Genomic DNA, 19629 nt, shown 5'->3' with positions numbered 1-19629 from the left:
GTTCGTAAATTGAGGTCTCACTGTATTATTATTCAGGGTAGTTTGGACTTGTCGCTCCCAAACAGGATATATTTTATTATGAAGGTATCAGTGGAAACCTCACGCGGAAGTCGACGCTGATATTTGGGCTTGTGTGTTCTCGCGCTAACACTTAGCTTCGTACACCATTAGCTTCCCTTAGCTACCGCTGTCGTTTTTCGGCTTTACGTGTCGACCTGGCAAACGCGAACCGGGAGCGACACGCCGAAGACCAATCGGCTGTAATTTCAACTTTTGTCACCTGGCCGCCGACGGGAGCGGGACCATGCCACACAACTTCCAGCCCGGAGACCTGGTCTTCGCTAAAATGAAGGGCTACCCCCATTGGCCAGCCAGGGTAAGCTAACACTGGCGGTAGGAGGAGGCGGAGGAGGAGTGGAGGCGAATACATCCTTGCAGTCGTGCGACCAGGACACGCATACAATGTCACCATTTATTAAACATTACATTTTCCTCTCAGCCTAACTGTGGGCATGCGCGACGCGTAAAAGTCCGGTTTGCATGCGAAGATATCGGCCTCGTCTCTATACATTACGAGCGAAGTGAACGTTATTTTCTTTCGGACCGACAAACGACGCAACTCATCTGCCCCAAACCCCTTTTCACTTCAATGCTAATATTAATCATATCAAAAGCAGTGAACTAGCCAAGCACACGATTATGATAATGGAATGCTTCATGTTGCAATTTCATTTTCGTTTTTTAGATTGAAGACGTGGCTGATGGTGCAGTGAAGCCTCCACCTAATAAAATTCCAATTTTTTTCTTTGGGACTCATGAAACGTAAGTCCGGCCCCGTTTTTTTGCAGAAAATATCTACACCTATACATTAAGCACGCCACTGTCCAATGTGACACTATACATTTGTGACAAATACACGAATGACAGGTCTGTGTGTTGTTTGGAAGTTATTCACCGGTATTTTCTTCCAATACATTGGTTTTCACACAATCGCCGTATCACGATACTATGTGGCACAGTAAAGCTTCCACTGGGTAATATTCCAATGTTCATGTTTGGGACTGATTAAATGTCATTTTGTGACAGGTTGAGCATATATGAATGTCCCTTGTATGCCAAAAAAGGTAGCCGTTCAATTGTGATAGTTTTGCATCCAATTTTAATGCCATTCTTCTCTGGGACTTCCAAAATAATAATACAAATATAGATATTTGTACCACTCCTGTCCAATGCTAAAATGCATTATCTTATTATTATACATTATCATAAAAAAAGATCTCCTTAACTCATCCAATGCCATTCACGAATTTATTCAGGAATTGAAAATATGACATAGTGCACCATTCCCGAATTTGTTCGGGTTTTGTTTTCATGCTTGGGTGCCGATAAAGTGTTGGACATGGCCTATTTCAATGTTTTTTTCCCTTGCACAAGGGGCAGCATTTCCCTTTTGTCCATGTGAGTGCTTTGTTCCAGCTTCAGCTGTTGTTAAAGCGCTATGTAAACCACTATGTGAAAAAACTGAACTTCTCCTTGTCGGTACCAAATCCATCCTCCACAAAACTAACAGTTTCTCTCTCACCATTGACAGTTATACCGTGTCCCCCTCCCCTCAGGTCAAGAGCCTGGGTGTCATCCTCGAAGCTCACTATCTTTTCACTCCCAAATAAATAACATAACTCGGTCTGCTTATTTCCACCTCCGTAATATTAACCGTCTTCGTCCCTCGCTCACCCCCTCACTCCGCCGCTATCCTTATCCACAGTCTCGTCACCTCCCACATCGATTATTGCAACTCACTTCTCTTCGGTGTCAAACAGAAATTTCTCCATAAACTCCAACTCGTCCAAAATTCTTCAGCCCGGATCATCACTAGAACCCCCTCCTTTCACCACATCACCACTGTCCTCCAGCAACTCCACTGGCTCCCTGTTAAACATCGAATCAAATTCAAAATACTTCTGTTTACATTCAAAGCCATCCATAACCTTGCCCCTCCCTATCTTTCTGACCTGCTTCAAATCTCTGTTCCCTCTCGGTCCCTCAGATCCTCATCCTCCCTTCACCTCTATGTGCCCTCTGCCCGTCTCACCACGATGGGATGCAGAGCTTTCAGCGCTCTGCTCCCAAACTCTGGAATTCACTTCCACACAACATCCGTAATATTGACTCCCTCCCTATTTTCAAGTCCCACCTCAAAACCCATCTTTTTAAAATTGCTTTCAATGTCTAGTTCAATCTGCTATTTTATTATTTATCATTTTACTTATGGTTTTATTATTATGTGCTTTGTTTTATTGTTTTGATTGTAAAGTGTCCTTGGGTGTTTTGAAAGGCGCTTGAAATTAAATGCATTATTATTATTATTATTATTATTATTATTATTATTATTATTATTATTATTATTATTATTATTATTATTATTTTCTCTTGTATTTAACTCTTTTTTTTCTGATGGAAGAACAGTAACGTTTCTTACATTGTATTGAATGTTTATGTAGTCCTCAAACTCAATATTCGGTGGGTCCTGGAATTCGAGTGACAAAAATCTTGGCACTGGAGTGGACACATTTTTGCACACCTGGCAGTGAATTAGTTAACAGGAAAAAAAGAACTGTGATGTAGCATATAATTACTCTGTAATATTTATTACAGTTTATGGTTACATCTCTTACTGGCCGTATTGGTTTTATATAAAGTAAGTTTCTTTGAAATGTATTTTTTATTACATTGTCATTGTGCAGGGCATTTCTGGCAGCCAAGGACCTTTTTGCCTATGAAAAGTACAGCGATCGCTATGGAAAGCCCAACAAAAGGAAAGGCTTCAACGAAGGCTTATGGGAGATTCAGAACAATCCACATGCCTCCTACAGTGCTCCGCCTGTGGTAAGATGCATCTACATACCCTCGCTCTGGAGGGTACACTCAATAAAGGAACCAAACTCTGAAGAGAATGATAAAAAAGTTACAGGAATTGACTATCCCTTAAAAAAGTTTTGAACAGTCTATAAATTTCACCATACGACAAACAAGGATCCGAACAAAAACAGATGCCTGATTTTTTTCCATCAGTGTAATTCGTATAGTTGATGTTCAATTTCCATATGCCCGTTGAGATGCATCACTGCAATATAGCGAGGATGGGTTGTAGATGAAAATCGCAGAATGGCTGAATTTGAGCTGAAGTTGTCACTATGGTTACATTTTAGGTTTCACAACATTGCAGAATTGTTTTCTTTTTTTTTTGTCCTCAGCCCGCCAGCTCATCCGAAAGCGAGGAAAACAATGCTGGCGGAGGAAGCGACGAAGATGAAGATGAAGAAACTGTCGTGCCCAGGAAGGCCGAGTCGGCAAGTGAGGTGGATTCTGATTCCGCGGGTCAGGATAGAGGAAGGGGACGAGGAGGAGGAGGAGGGAAGAGAAAGCCGCCGGCATCGAAAGTACACATCTTCCGAATTTATTTATTTATTCATTAAACTTTCTTGGCTGTCAGTACATTAAAATAGATTTGCAATTAACCTTTATCCATCGTGTTGGTGTCCCCTCCTAGCGTCCACCTCCCCCAAAAAAGACTCGACGCTCATCCAGCGACAGAGACGAAGAAAGTGGATCCCTGTCAGAGTCTGAAGCCACCCCTTCGGAGTCGGAGTCTGGCAAGAACAGTGACCAGGTCATGAGACATAAACTATCTTTTCACTCCCAAATAAATAACATAACTCGGTCTGCTTATTTCCACCTCCGTAATATTAACCGTCTTCGTCCCTCGCTCACCCCCTCACTCCGCCGCTATCCTTATCCACAGTCTCGTCACCTCCCACATCGATTATTGCAACTCACTTCTCTTCGGTGTCAAACAGAAATTTCTCCATAAACTCCAACTCGTCCAAAATTCTTCAGCCCGGATCATCACTAGAACCCCCTCCTTTCACCACATCACCACTGTCCTCCAGCAACTCCACTGGCTCCCTGTTAAACATCGAATCAAATTCAAAATACTTCTGTTTACATTCAAAGCCATCCATAACCTTGCCCCTCCCTATCTTTCTGACCTGCTTCAAATCTCTGTTCCCTCTCGGTCCCTCAGATCCTCATCCTCCCTTCACCTCTATGTGCCCTCTGCCCGTCTCACCACGATGGGATGCAGAGCTTTCAGCGCTCTGCTCCCAAACTCTGGAATTCACTTCCACACAACATCCGTAATATTGACTCCCTCCCTATTTTCAAGTCCCACCTCAAAACCCATCTTTTTAAAATTGCTTTCAATGTCTAGTTCAATCTGCTATTTTATTATTTATCATTTTACTTATGGTTTTATTATTATGTGCTTTGTTTTATTGTTTTGATTGTAAAGTGTCCTTGGGTGTTTTGAAAGGCGCTTGAAATTAAATGCATTATTATTATTATTATTATTATTATTATTATTATTATTATTATTATTATTATTATTATTTTCTCTTGTATTTAACTCTTTTTTTTCTGATGGAAGAACAGTAACGTTTCTTACATTGTATTGAATGTTTATGTAGTCCTCAAACTCAATATTCGGTGGGTCCTGGAATTCGAGTGACAAAAATCTTGGCACTGGAGTGGACACATTTTTGCACACCTGGCAGTGAATTAGTTAACAGGAAAAAAAGAACTGTGATGTAGCATATAATTACTCTGTAATATTTATTACAGTTTATGGTTACATCTCTTACTGGCCGTATTGGTTTTATATAAAGTAAGTTTCTTTGAAATGTATTTTTTATTACATTGTCATTGTGCAGGGCATTTCTGGCAGCCAAGGACCTTTTTGCCTATGAAAAGTACAGCGATCGCTATGGAAAGCCCAACAAAAGGAAAGGCTTCAACGAAGGCTTATGGGAGATTCAGAACAATCCACATGCCTCCTACAGTGCTCCGCCTGTGGTAAGATGCATCTACATACCCTCGCTCTGGAGGGTACACTCAATAAAGGAACCAAACTCTGAAGAGAATGATAAAAAAGTTACAGGAATTGACTATCCCTTAAAAAAGTTTTGAACAGTCTATAAATTTCACCATACGACAAACAAGGATCCGAACAAAAACAGATGCCTGATTTTTTCCATCAGTGTAATTCGTATAGTTGATGTTCAATTTCCATATGCCCGTTGAGATGCATCACTGCAATATAGCGAGGATGGGTTGTAGATGAAAATCGCAGAATGGCTGAATTTGAGCTGAAGTTGTCACTATGGTTACATTTTAGGTTTCACAACATTGCAGAATTGTTTTCTTTTTTTTTTTGTCCTCAGCCCGCCAGCTCATCCGAAAGCGAGGAAAACAATGCTGGCGGAGGAAGCGACGAAGATGAAGATGAAGAAACTGTCGTGCCCAGGAAGGCCGAGTCGGCAAGTGAGGTGGATTCTGATTCCGCGGGTCAGGATAGAGGAAGGGGACGAGGAGGAGGAGGAGGGAAGAGAAAGCCGCCGGCATCGAAAGTACACATCTTCCGAATTTATTTATTTATTCATTAAACTTTCTTGGCTGTCAGTACATTAAAATAGATTTGCAATTAACCTTTATCCATCGTGTTGGTGTCCCCTCCTAGCGTCCACCTCCCCCAAAAAAGACTCGACGCTCATCCAGCGACAGAGACGAAGAAAGTGGATCCCTGTCAGAGTCTGAAGCCACCCCTTCGGAGTCGGAGTCTGGCAAGAACAGTGACCAGGTCATGAGACATAAACACACTTCAGAAAAAAATACAACAAAAAAAACAGCATAGTGTCATGCCATGTTTCATGTTTTACAGGATTTTACTCCGGAAAAGAAACCAGTTGGACGAGGTGGAAAGAAAGCAGCAACAGCAGGCAGAGGAAAAAAGGTAAATAATAACCCGTTTTTCCATTTTTTTCCTCATATTTTCCCCATTATGGCACTTATCAATTATGAATACAAAACAGGTAATTTTATTCTACATTTTATTCATACTGGGCAGCCCGGTAACCACATGCTAAACACTCCAGGTTAGCATGCCGGCTTCACAGTGCAGAGGTCGTGAATACAAGACCTGGTCCGGCCTCCCTGTGTGGAGTTTGCATGTTTTCCCCGGGCCCGCATGGGTTTTCTCTGGGTCCTCTGGTTTCCTCCCACATTACCAAAACATGCACGGCAGGCTGATTGAACACTACATTGTCCCTAGGCATGTAGAGTATGAGAGTAGATGGTTGTCTCTCTCTGTGTGCCCTCCGGTTGGCTGACAACCAATTCAGGGTGTCCCCTGCCTCGTGCCGAAAGACAGCTGGGATAGGTTCCAGCACCCCCCGCGACCCTAATGAGCATTAAGAGGTCTGGAAAATGGATGGATGCATTTTATTCATACTGTATTTCAGTGAATTTTATTCATCTATATTTTTTAAGCATGTGTCCATCCATTTGTTGTTGTTTTTTTTTGCGCTTATTAGGCCTATCCGAGTTTGCGTGAGAGATGATGTCCAACCTGGACTGTTCGCCATCCTGTCACAGGGCATATATGGACAATCAGCTATTTACATTCACACCCGTGTACCATTTGTCTTTCAATTAAACATGTTTTGGGAATGTGGGAGAGAGCCAAAGCACTCAGAGATAACCCACGCGGGCCTACATATATATATATATAGGGGGCATACATGCTACGTCTGAAATGCGAAACCCACATTGGAAAACCCAAACCTTGGAACTGTGAGGCAAACAGACTAACCAATCAACCACTGTGCTGCCCATCTAAATATTCCAGGTTATTAAAAAAAAATATATATATATATATATATATATATATATATATATATATATATATATATATATATATATAATATATAATTTAAGGTTTTGTATGTATTTTTTTTTTTTTAATGATTTGTTCAAAATGTAACATTGCCAAAAAAGAAATGTTACTGAATTGATTTTTTCCCTTAATGTAAATTGTAAAACCCAACTGCTTCATGAAAAACCCTTTTCTGGACCTTTTCAGAAAGATTCATACAACTCAGATTCAGACTCAGAATCGGGATCTGACAAGAAAGCAGCAGACAGCGACTCGGACGATGAGAAGCCCCGACCGGCTGTCTCCGGTTCCGAGTCTCAATCTGGCTCCAAGTCTGACTCGGAATCCGATCCGCCTCCGCGAAAAGCTCCGCCAGCACGTAAAAAAGCTGCGGGCAAGTTTGAAAGTTTGATTACAGTGCTCCGCCTGTGGTAAGATGCATCTACATACCCTCGCTCTGGAGGGTACACTCAATAAAGGAACCAAACTCTGAAGAGAATGATAAAAAAGTTACAGGAATTGACTATCCCTTAAAAAAGTTTTGAACAGTCTATAAATTTCACCATACGACAAACAAGGATCCGAACAAAAACAGATGCCTGATTTTTTCCATCAGTGTAATTCGTATAGTTGATGTTCAATTTCCATATGCCCGTTGAGATGCATCACTGCAATATAGCGAGGATGGGTTGTAGATGAAAATCGCAGAATGGCTGAATTTGAGCTGAAGTTGTCACTATGGTTACATTTTAGGTTTCACAACATTGCAGAATTGTTTTCTTTTTTTTTTTGTCCTCAGCCCGCCAGCTCATCCGAAAGCGAGGAAAACAATGCTGGCGGAGGAAGCGACGAAGATGAAGATGAAGAAACTGTCGTGCCCAGGAAGGCCGAGTCGGCAAGTGAGGTGGATTCTGATTCCGCGGGTCAGGATAGAGGAAGGGGACGAGGAGGAGGAGGAGGGAAGAGAAAGCCGCCGGCATCGAAAGTACACATCTTCCGAATTTATTTATTTATTCATTAAACTTTCTTGGCTGTCAGTACATTAAAATAGATTTGCAATTAACCTTTATCCATCGTGTTGGTGTCCCCTCCTAGCGTCCACCTCCCCCAAAAAAGACTCGACGCTCATCCAGCGACAGAGACGAAGAAAGTGGATCCCTGTCAGAGTCTGAAGCCACCCCTTCGGAGTCGGAGTCTGGCAAGAACAGTGACCAGGTCATGAGACATAAACACACTTCAGAAAAAAATACAACAAAAAAAACAGCATAGTGTCATGCCATGTTTCATGTTTTACAGGATTTTACTCCGGAAAAGAAACCAGTTGGACGAGGTGGAAAGAAAGCAGCAACAGCAGGCAGAGGAAAAAAGGTAAATAATAACCCGTTTTTCCATTTTTTTCCTCATATTTTCCCCATTATGGCACTTATCAATTATGAATACAAAACAGGTAATTTTATTCTACATTTTATTCATACTGGGCAGCCCGGTAACCACATGCTAAACACTCCAGGTTAGCATGCCGGCTTCACAGTGCAGAGGTCGTGAATACAAGACCTGGTCCGGCCTCCCTGTGTGGAGTTTGCATGTTTTCCCCGGGCCCGCATGGGTTTTCTCTGGGTCCTCTGGTTTCCTCCCACATTACCAAAACATGCACGGCAGGCTGATTGAACACTACATTGTCCCTAGGCATGTAGAGTATGAGAGTGGATGGTTGTCTCTCTCTGTGTGCCCTCCGGTTGGCTGACAACCAATTCAGGGTGTCCCCTGCCTCGTGCCGAAAGACAGCTGGGATAGGCTCCAGCACCCCCCGCGACCCTAATGAGCATTAAGAGGTCTGGAAAATGGATGGATGCATTTTATTCATACTGTATTTCAGTGAATTTTATTCATCTATATTTTTTAAGCATGTGTCCATCCATTTGTTGTTGTTGTTTTTTTTTTGCGCTTATTAGGCCTATCCGAGTTTGCGTGAGAGATGATGTCCAACCTGGACTGTTCGCCATCCTGTCACAGGGCATATATGGACAATCAGCTATTTACATTCACACCCGTGTACCATTTGTCTTTCAATTAAACATGTTTTGGGAATGTGGGAGAGAGCCAAAGCACTCAGAGATAACCCACGCGGGCCTACATATATATATATATAGGGGGCATACATGCTACGTCTGAAATGCGAAACCCACATTGGAAAACCCAAACCTTGGAACTGTGAGGCAAACAGACTAACCAATCAACCACTGTGCTGCCCATCTAAATATTCCAGGTTATTAAAAAAATATATATATATATATATATATATATATATATATATATATATATATATATATATATATATATATATATAATATATAATTTAAGGTTTTGTATGTATTTTTTTTTTTTTTTATGATTTGTTCAAAATGTAACATTGCCAAAAAAGAAATGTTACTGAATTGATTTTTTCCCTTAATGTAAATTGTAAAACCAACTGCTTCATGAAAAACCCTTTTCTGGACCTTTTCAGAAAGATTCATACAACTCAGATTCAGACTCAGAATCGGGATCTGACAAGAAAGCAGCAGACAGCGACTCGGACGATGAGAAGCCCCGACCGGCTGTCTCCGGTTCCGAGTCTCAATCTGGCTCCAAGTCTGACTCGGAATCCGATCCGCCTCCGCGAAAAGCTCCGCCAGCACGTAAAAAAGCTGCGGGCAAGTTTGAAAGTTTGATTCTAGTCGCAATCCCTTTTTTTGTTGTTTCGTCCCCTTTAACACTCACTTTTTAATTTACCGTTCATAGAGAAACCAGCGCCAAAGCCTCGTGCACGGAAACCCAAAGCTCCACCTCCCAAGCGAGCAGCATCCTCGTCATCAGACAGCGACAGGTCAGACGAATTCCCGAATCGTATATGCTGATGTTCGAAATTTCTGTCTAAGCATCAAGCCGTGTTGTCCCTACAGCGACAGCGAGCCAGACCGTATCAGCGAGTGGAAGAAACGAGATGAGGAGCGGCGGAGGGAATTGGAGGAGCGACGGAAAAAAGAGGAGGCAGAGGAGCTACGCCGGTTACGGGAGCGCGAAAAGGAGGAGGAGGAGAAACGGAAAAGAGAGAAGGAGATGAAAAAGGAAATGGAGAGCAGCAGCTCGGATGAAGGCGTCGACGATCACCCGCTGAAGAGGTCAAAGAAACCCCCTCCGCCCCCCATTCCGGCGCCATCTGACTCTGACTCTTCGCCAACTGCAGAGGTCAATGGGACTTTTTTTTTGGTCGCCTACAGCATATTTTTAAACTTATGTCATATTCAATCGTATTTTATTTTATTTTTATGCCCCATTAATATAATTTATTCAACTGTCACCATACTTCAAAAACATTTAAAAGCAAATTACAGCATTTCAAGGAAAAAGAAGACTCGCTATTTAAAAAAAAATATCTAAACAATTTAATACACTGAACTCATTCACTGCCAGACGTGCAAAAATGTGTCCACTCCAGTGCTATTTTTTTCTCATTGTCACTTGAATTCCAGGACCCAGAGAATATTGAATTTTAGGACTACATACACATTTAATGCAGCGTAAGAAACCTTAGACTCTCTTCTTTCATCAGAAAAAAGTTAATTCCTAAATTACATGGATCTGGAGCTTTAAATGAGAGTGGCTGTCCAAAATACAATGCAATACATCTATTTTGGTTTATATTGCGCTTTCACAACAGCTGAGGCTGGAACAAAGCGTTACATGGAAAAAAAGAAAATGCTGCCCCTTATGGAAGGGAAAAAACATTGCCAGAGGCCATGGCCAGCGCTTTATCAGCACCCAAACAAGAAAAAACAAAACCCGAATTAATTTGGGAATGGTGCTCTACATCATATTTTCATCCATCCATGACATAGAGTGCCATTCCCAAATTCCCGAATGACTTCAAAGTAAAAAAAATAAAACAAAATTTACGGTATTTACAAAAAGAACATGCAATGCAAGAGCATGAATTTGGAAAAGCTCATGATACAAATGCTTTCAAAGTGCCTATGATCGGCATTTACTTTGCCATCTGTGGCCTGGTTGGCATTTCAAATCGAGAATCTGTTCTCACTTCTTTCACTTGCATAAATAAAGGTTAAATCCATCAACGTTGCAAATGACGCATCAGAGGCGCTCAAAATGATGAATTTTCCACTGCTTGCTTGTGTCCAAAGGTGAAGAAACCAACCAAAAAGTCAGACAACCAAAACAAAGGCCGACTAAAGAGAGCAAAGGAGAGAAAGGAGAAAGAGCTCAAAGAGAAGAAAGCCAAGCGGTTTGAGGAGAAGTCCAGAGCCAGGTGAGCCACCCCTACCTACCCCCCTCCCCTCATTTGACAGACTGACTCACAAATGAACAAATGTCTTTTCTCCCCTTGAGGTCCAAGCCCGAAAAATCTAAACACAAACCAGAGAGGCTTCCGCAGAAGAAAATCGAAAAGAAAAACGGTAAGCAATGTCTCTTGAAGAGTGTCAATCAGGCAGAACACGCCGAAGAGAAATTTCCGGTGGACTGCTGAGATCGGAAATGAATCCAAATGCTCGTTCTGTGCATCCCATGTCAGAACCATCACCGGAGGAAAAACTTCAGAAACTCCACACAGACATCAGGTTTGCCCTCAAAGTCGACAACCCTGTAAGTTGGCCTCCTTGCGACGGGTACTGAGTCATTATTTGTGATTTATTACAACTACATTTTTTTGTAAATTGTATTTTATTTATCTATAAATTTATTGATTTATTTCACTAATTTACTTTTTGATTTTTACGTATTTATATATATCTTTAAAGGACATCCAACACCATTTTTTTGTTTCTTAACTGACATCAGAAAAATACTCAATACACGCAGGCTGATATTTTTAGTCAAATGCAAAACACAAATAAAAATGACTTAAGATGTGCTAAAAACTGCAAAAAATTGAGCTGCGAATTGGGCATTTTCAGAAAGTCCCGCTCCCAATTCCTGACGTCACAGCAGGCGTCTTGCCATGCTCAAGAATCAAAACTATGGCTTCAGATTCGGAGAAGATGCTTTCTTGTTACTCATCCAGTTATGAATATGATTCAAATAGTTCTGAAGAGGAAAGCATAAATGCTTGCAATCATTAAAACAAGTTCTTCTGGGTCATTTTGAGGCATCAGGACTGATGTGTAGCGTCCCAGAAAATGCAAAAGATGGCGCCCAAGCTCCATTGGAAATGGGCTGATTTATTCTACTGGGAATGTGTGTCAGCGAATATCCAATAGTTATTGCATATTATGTCTTGGTGCATCACACAACAATTCAGCATCACGTTATTTGTGTTTTCCTTCTATTTTCGCCATCAACACGAAATTTTCAGACCAAACAAAGTACCGCAAAATGCATTGTATGTCGCTTTCTCGGTCCGGGGCGTTCCAAATGTAACGTCAGGTCAGCCATCGTCATCAAATTGAAAACAAGACATCCTGAATATTCAGCGCGAGTCTTAAAACGTAAAATATAGCTATATGCGGTGGAATCTTTGTAAAATACGCTCAGTAGAAGTCATTTGAAGTGATGCTTTAAATATTTCTTATTTATTAATTTTAGTAGCTGTCTAGCTGGCTTGCTAACTATCTAGCTCGCTATCTATTAGCTATCTAGCTATCTGTCTACAGGGGTGTCAAAGTCATTTTTTGCCACGGGCCACATTGTAGTTATGGTTTCCTCTCGAGGGCTGTTATGAATTTGGGGAACCCATTACAATGTTTAAATCCCTTCAAATATTACTTATAGAGCACACAGAAAATTAATGAATAACTCGTTTTCAAATCTGAAGTCAAGAATAATGACTTTTATTGTGGTTGACATCCAAAAATATGAAATTTTGGCTCAGATTTTAGCAATCATCATGGAATGTAACAAGTTTGATTCGCTTTCGCGGGCCGAAAAAAAATGATGTGGCGGTCCGGATTTTGCCCGCGGGCCCTGACTCTGACACCTGTGGTCTAGCGGGATATCTATTATCTAGTTAGCTTTCCCCATTGTGGGACTATTCAAGGCTTTCTGATTCTGATTCTATCGATTTGAGTTACTTCCGGATTGAGTGAATGCTGGCGCGTGTGGCTGCCGCTGCTCACCCACAGAAAAACGTATCCTGACTGTAAAGTGACCTTGAGAGTTTTGAAAGGCGCTTATCAATGAAATGTATTATTATTATTATTATTATTATTTATTTGTTTTAAGGCAGAACGAAAAGAAAAAAACATTTATAAATACATGGAGCATCATCAGTTTAAAATAGAAGGGTACCAATTTATTATTTGTGATTTATTACAGATTTTTTCGTAAATTGTATTTTATTTATTTATTAGCTTTTTATGCATTAATAATAATAATACATTTTATTTATAAACGCCCTACAAAACTCACAAGGACACTTTGCCATTGGCCACACAATGCGCATTGCAAATCATGCTGCATTTGAAAACAATCGATTTTCAAACCATTTATTCATATATTTATTTATGTATTTATCTGTTATGTATTAAGTTGAGTTGTTATTTATTTATCTTAAGGCAGAAGGAAAGCATTGATGTATTTTTAAATACATGGAGGATCATCAGTTCCGTCATCAAAATAGAAAGCGTACTCATTTATTATTTGTGATTTATTCCAATCAGAAATGTATTTACAGTAAAGTCTCGTTATATCGAGATTCTCGGGAGTCGGAAAAAATATTACCGGACTATCGATGTATCCGATCCTGCGGCATGTAAATTTTCTCCTTGAGTTCATAGAAATAGTATCGTAATAAGCAGTGATATCGATATAACGAGACTTTACTGTATTTAATTGCCATTGAGATTTTATTTAGACAGCAAGAAAAGAAAAAAATCATGGTTCTATTTTTAAATACCGTATTTTCCGCACTATAAGGCGCACCTTCAATGAATGACATATTTTACAACTTTTTCCATATGTACGGCGGACCGCATTATAAGGTGCTACGTAGAGGCTGGGGTAACGTTATGCATCCGGTGCTAGACGCTGCTTAGATGCTGCGCTAAAGGCAATGTCAACAAAACAGTCAGATCAAACTTTATTAATAGATTACAAATCAGCTTTCTGACAACTCCATTCATTCCCAAAATTAATAAACAACTGTTTTATTATTTTCTCCGAGGTAAAGTATTCGTATTTTCGTGACACAGTTTATCTTTTAACAACAGCAAGCTAGTGGATGGGAACGTTTCCTCCATTCAGTAAACACGTAAAAAACATTGATGCTGTTGAATGCTGGTAAATTAAACATAAGTGCAATCACAATATACTAACACTCTTAATAGTGAAAAGCAATAATAATCATAACTCTAAAGCAATAGCATAATAACTGTTGTTCACACATTAATGTCCATATTCACAATATGACCAACCTTGTGGAACTGTAAACACACAAACACGTAAAGCTCACTTTATCAGTTCATTCCTCATCTACGAATCCGTGGAATTCTTCTTCTTCCGTGTCCGGATTGAACAGCTGGGCGAATGCGGCATCCAACACGACCGGCGCCGTCTCATCCAAGTCGTCATTCATGGAGTCAATGTCGGTTGTTGTCTGGCAGTTCAGTGACAATTCCTGCCTTCCTATCAGCCCAGGCATTTGCAATGCACTGGTAGTGGCGTATATCGTCCGGCGCTGTCTCCCCGTCTTGGCGAACGTGTGTTCGCCTTCTGCATCCACCGCTCCCACTCAGTTCGCAGTCGAGCTTTGAATGCTCTGTTGACGCCGTTTTATATATCCCAGCATGCACAGCGCACTACTTCTTATACGGGGGGAAATGGAATCTTGAGCTTACCATAGTTGCGAAAACTGTTGCGGCTCAATATTGATCCATATATACGGCGCACCGGATTATAAGGCGCTTTTCAAAAAATTGAAGGCTCTTAGGTGCGCCTTTATAGTGTGGAAAATACGGTACATAATGAACCACCCCCCCAAAAAATAAAATAAATAGAAACATTCATTTCTACAAAGAAACAGACAAGACCAAAATCATGTTCACGTTTTCCACCTCACAAGAGACAAGAACAGTGAAAGACAATCACAAAGTCAGTCCCGCTTCACATTGACAAAGGCGAGTGGCCGAACATGACATAATTAGACAATCTCCAACAAATTACACTTGGGCGATTGGACCCACAAATCAATTTGGGTGGATCATTTAAACAATCTTGCACGCTGAAAAAGTATCCCAGTCAAATTAGTTCCCCTGTGTCCGTGCACCAGCGATGACAATTGGATCAATCATGTGTGTGTGCCACGCAGGACATCGAGCGATGTCTACAAGCCCTGGAAGAGCTGGGGGGTGTTCCCGTTACGACCCAGATCCTCCAAAAGAACGCCGACATCATCGCCACACTGAAAAAAGTGAGTACCCGCCTCCGACCGTGACACCTGCGGTTGAAATTCATCTGCGGGGACTTTCATAAATTACTTCTCATGAGTAATTTGCAAGGAATGAGAGTACCACACAAAGCCTGAGCCTTGTGTGTGTGCGTTTTGCCTTTGGTGTTCTCCAATGCTTGCCTCCCTCTTTGCAGATTCGGCGGTATAAAGCCAGCTCGGCCGTCATGGAGAAGGCCAGTGAGGTGTACAATAAGTTAAAACTTCGCTTTGTCAGCAAAGCAGAAATGCCAGCTAAACCCAAAGCGGAGAAGGACGGAGAAGACAATGCGAAGGCGCCACAAGGCACAGGTAATAAATAAATAAATGATGCGGGTTACGTGAAACCTGATGGCACAAAGCCATATACGGGACGGCCCATTGGGCGAGTGCTTAGCTTGTCGGGCTCAATGATGCGAAGGTGCGGGGTTCGATTCTGGCTGCGACTTTGTTGTGCAGAGTTTTTATGTTCTCCCTGGGCCTGCGTGTATTTTCTCTGGTTAGTCCGGTTTCCTTCCACATTCTGAAAACATGTCTGGCATGTGTCATGGAACATTGTAGTTACATTTCCTCTCGAGGGCCGTTATGAATTTGGAGAAGCCATTAGAATGTTTCATCCCCTCCACATATTATATACACAACACACAACAAATTAATAAATAACAAGTTTTCAAATTTGAAGTAAAAAATAATGACTGTTATTGTGGTTTACACGGGACAATTTGAAATTTTGGTTCGGACTTTAGCAAGCGTCATGGAATTTCACAAGTTTGATTTGCTTTCGCGGGCCAAATCAAAAGATGTGGTGGGCCAGATTTTGCCCCCGGGCCATGTCTTTGACACCTTTCCGTGAAGAGAATAAGATGAATGGAAAATGGATGGTTGAAAGCATGTACAGGGATGCGATCAAAATATAAAATGAAATAAAATTTGTCGCGCCAGACACCAACGCTGTGAATGGAGAGTCGCGAGAGAAAAAAGACAAAGACGCAGAGGAAAAAACTGCCGAAGCTGACGGCAACGACCACGCCCATTCAAGTCCAATCAGGTGAATGTGATGCGCTTGTTTTGTTTTTTTGTTCTTTTTCAATGTACCTGTATTTGTCGGAAATTCTTGTACAGTAATCGTTTTCCACCAAAACCTATATGAAGATTGATTTTTTTCTCAAATTCATCCTCCAAAGATTTTTTTTTAATACAAATATACTCCTAAACATACTTTTTAATTTTAATAACATTCATGGAATTGCTATTACTCTGATTAGGGAAAAAAGCCCACTTTTTACTTTGGATTAATCTTAATCGTTTCTGAGATTATAATTGATTTTCTCTGGAAATTGCAGTTTAGTTCTAAATATGTTTCCACATACACGCTATCCTCAAACGATTACTTTTTTGTCTTGGGAAAATGTGACTATTCTTGTTAGAACTATATTTGTGGGGAAAAAATATTCAGATTGTCTCGGAAAGGTATGTTCTCAAATATTCTGACTCTTTCTGAAAAATATGACCTTATTACCATTAATAATTTTTTTACATCTCACATATTGGACACAAGATTTATTCATCATAAGATTTATTGTCTTTGAAAAAATGTTTGCAAACATAGGCTACTAAAACCAAGAAATATACGGGTAGATACCATAAAATTTGGAAAGAAAAAATATGTCGCGTTTTTAATTACCGAAACAAAATTGAAGCTTTGCAATAATTATTCCATTTATCTACTTTGTGGACAGAAGGAGCTTGGATAGCCCACAGCAGACTGATGAATACATCCAAGAAAACAACAACATTTCTGCAGAGATGCAAGCATCCCATGCTGAAAGTTAAACAAAACATGCCCTCCAAACAACGTAAGCAGTGGACCAAGCACTAAAGATGGAAGACAACACTGAGACACAAAACGGCATTGCCCGCTCTACGGCGGTGTCCTTGCTGCGGACATTTTCAACTTTTCACCCTCTCGTTAGATTCTTTGTTGTTGTTGTTTTTTCGGGGTTTTTTTTTGGTCCATTTTGTCACTGCAGAAAGGAAATCTTACCAATGTCAGGGATGCATCTGGGCCGCGCCCTTGCGCCATTTATGCATTTTGACAGCCACATGATCTGCGCCACATGACATACTTGTGTTAAAATATTGAAAGGAATAAATGTAGTTAAACAGCGATTGAAAAATGTTCGTTTTCCTTCAAAGATTTTAACTTTGATTGGATTTGGATTTGCCTTTATTAGTCTCGCAGTCTTTGGTCATCTTGCCTTCGCGATATCGAGCCATAATCATCTTGCATTTGTTTTGGCGCGTTCCATAGTCGTGATTGAGGATATCTCGGGCTTTTCTGTGAAGTGCTGGAAACCGCCAAAAGAGATAATCGAATACATGCCGCTGCTCACCCACAGAAAAACTTAACCTCTGGCTGTAAAGTGACCTTGAGAGTTTTGAAAGGCGCTTAGAAATGAAATGTATTAGTATTAGTATTAGTATTAGTATTAGTATTATTAGTATTACAGTAAAGTCTCGTTATATCGATATCGGTTATATCGATAGTACTGCTTATTACGATACTATTTCTATGAACGCAAGGAGAAAATTTACATGCCGCAGGATCGGATATATCGATAGTCCGGTTATATCGATATTTTTTCCGACTCCCGAGAATATCGATATAACGAGACTTTACTGTATTAGTATTATTATTATTACTATTATTACAGTATTCATTTACCCATGGTGCATTGCAGTATTTACATTGAATGACCGACATCGATGGCTGCAATATGGAGCGTGAGAACAGGAGTAAAACTCAAAGAGATTAAAAACAGGCAGCAAACAAACATTCTCGTTTTTTTAAGAAACAATCAAATAAATCTGCGGAGCATAGTGACAATTTGTTGCAGCAAACTGCTGTTAATAATTCGAATTTAGTGGATAATAGGAATGATTTCAATGCTGTTGCATCACATTGGAAATCTAAGCAAATACATTTGTTTAAGCAGAGTAAGAAATATTGTGCAAAGTATGTTCTCCTTGTCTTGTCTGTAATACCGTAGAATATCAAAATAGCGCGGGATTAATTGTGTAGTAACTAAGGAAAATAGAAAAGGTTTGTGTATTTTATGTATGAATACATTATTTGACATGAATTAAAATTGTTTATATAATAGAAAAAAATGATTTTAGTCAAATAATGGTGTTTCATTTGTAATTCAGAAATATCATGCTCCAATGAATGTATTTTGGTTTATTTCAATCAATTTTTATAATCTGGCCCATCAATTTTAGAATTTGGCCCCTTTTTCAGACACAAGGGGGCCAAGCGGCCCTTTTTTTAATTTCCCAGATGCATCCCTGAATGTGACAGTTTATGCTGCACATGTCACATCTTCAAGTTGCCAAAATGTCTTTGACGACTGGGTGTTTTTTTTATATATCTGCCTGTCATACTCTACACATATACTAGGTTCAATAAAAACTAGGTTCAACAACAACAACAAAAAACTAGGTTGACTTGTGATCTCAATTTGGGCTGACAAAGGCATGTTTGAATTTTGAAACTTGATTTTTTTCACCGAGATGCCCGTATAACAGTTGCTTCCTTCTGTATTTTTTTAATGGTATATAAATGCTACAAAAACATCACAAAGAGCACCCGTTATTTGTATTTGACATTTTGAGTGTGGTGAACTTGTCTGTTTTTTTATGTGTAAGGCAATGAGTTAACAGGTCCACTGAGTTTTTATAGCTTTGTTATCACATATTCGCAAAAACAAAAAAGGGTCTTACACACACACACACGTGTGCGCATTGTTTCGCTGTAATGTTTGCTTCTGATAAATATGTGTGTTGATGTAATAATTGCGCTCCAAAAAGTGTGGAACTCTCATGTAGCTGCAGACTTCAATGAAATCCCTTCAGAATAAACAGTACAAATGGCAGGTGGTGAATGGTAGCATTTCATCTATTTCTTAGTGGAGTCTGTAATAAAAAGCTTCTTGTGTGAATATGCATATTGCAGTTATTTGACTATGAAGATGCAAATATGTTCTGTTCCAAAGACAATACTTTAATCCAAATTTAAAAATTTGATGTGGCTTTGTAACCACAATTTAGTTCTTTAATTTATACCAAAAAAAAAATTATTCATTTTAGACAAATACAATATATATGTCATTCTATTCACAGAAAAGCTTTTAAATGTATATTTAGTCAAGAATGTACATTAGTAAAATCTACAATGTGACAGAGTTAAAAATATTAATTGAAAAATTATTCTAGTTAAATCCTAAATACAACAATGTAGTGACGTTGTCCACCACATACTTAGTTAAAAAAAATATGATTTTATCAAACAATAACCGTTGTGTTGCCTTGAATACCAAAACAAAGATTAACAAAATTAAATAAAATGAAAACGAACAAAATGAAACAGATCAACTGAACGTTT

At 39.9% G+C, this 19629-nt stretch overlaps 1 protein-coding gene across 3 annotated transcripts; it reads left to right on the top strand.

Annotated features, from left to right (window-relative positions):
• Positions 1-110: 110 nt before the first annotated feature.
• hdgfl2 (HDGF like 2) lies at positions 111-19186 on the top strand. 3 transcript variants are annotated; one of them, XM_089001373.1, is made up of 17 exons: positions 111-376; positions 746-822; positions 2745-2886; positions 3255-3440; positions 3551-3670; positions 5777-5848; positions 6977-7130; positions 9415-9462; positions 9551-9635; positions 9712-9997; positions 10951-11075; positions 11156-11223; positions 11340-11410; positions 15069-15170; positions 15344-15497; positions 16128-16233; positions 16925-19186. In XM_089001373.1, exons 1-17 carry the CDS (start codon positions 305-307, stop codon positions 17016-17018), a joined length of 1962 nt encoding a protein of 653 aa, XP_088857499.1. In that variant the 5' UTR covers positions 111-304; the 3' UTR covers positions 17019-19186. The 3 variants fall into 3 exon arrangements, with proteins under 3 accessions (XP_088857499.1, XP_088857498.1, XP_088857497.1); XM_089001371.1 differs by lacking the exon at positions 6977-7130 and adding an exon at positions 8084-8099 and having other exon boundaries at positions 112-376; positions 9280-9462; XM_089001372.1 differs by lacking the exon at positions 9415-9462 and having other exon boundaries at positions 6977-7163.
• Positions 19187-19629: the final 443 nt, after the last annotated feature.

The sequence above is a fragment of the Hippocampus bargibanti genome, linkage group LG07 (assembly GCF_051943395.1).
Source record: "Hippocampus bargibanti isolate YZ-2025 linkage group LG07, ASM5194339v1, whole genome shotgun sequence".
Lineage (NCBI taxonomy): Eukaryota > Metazoa > Chordata > Actinopteri > Syngnathiformes > Syngnathidae > Hippocampus > Hippocampus bargibanti.
Note: the sequence above shows the minus strand (reverse complement) of the source record. Positions and strands in the feature narration are given on the sequence as shown.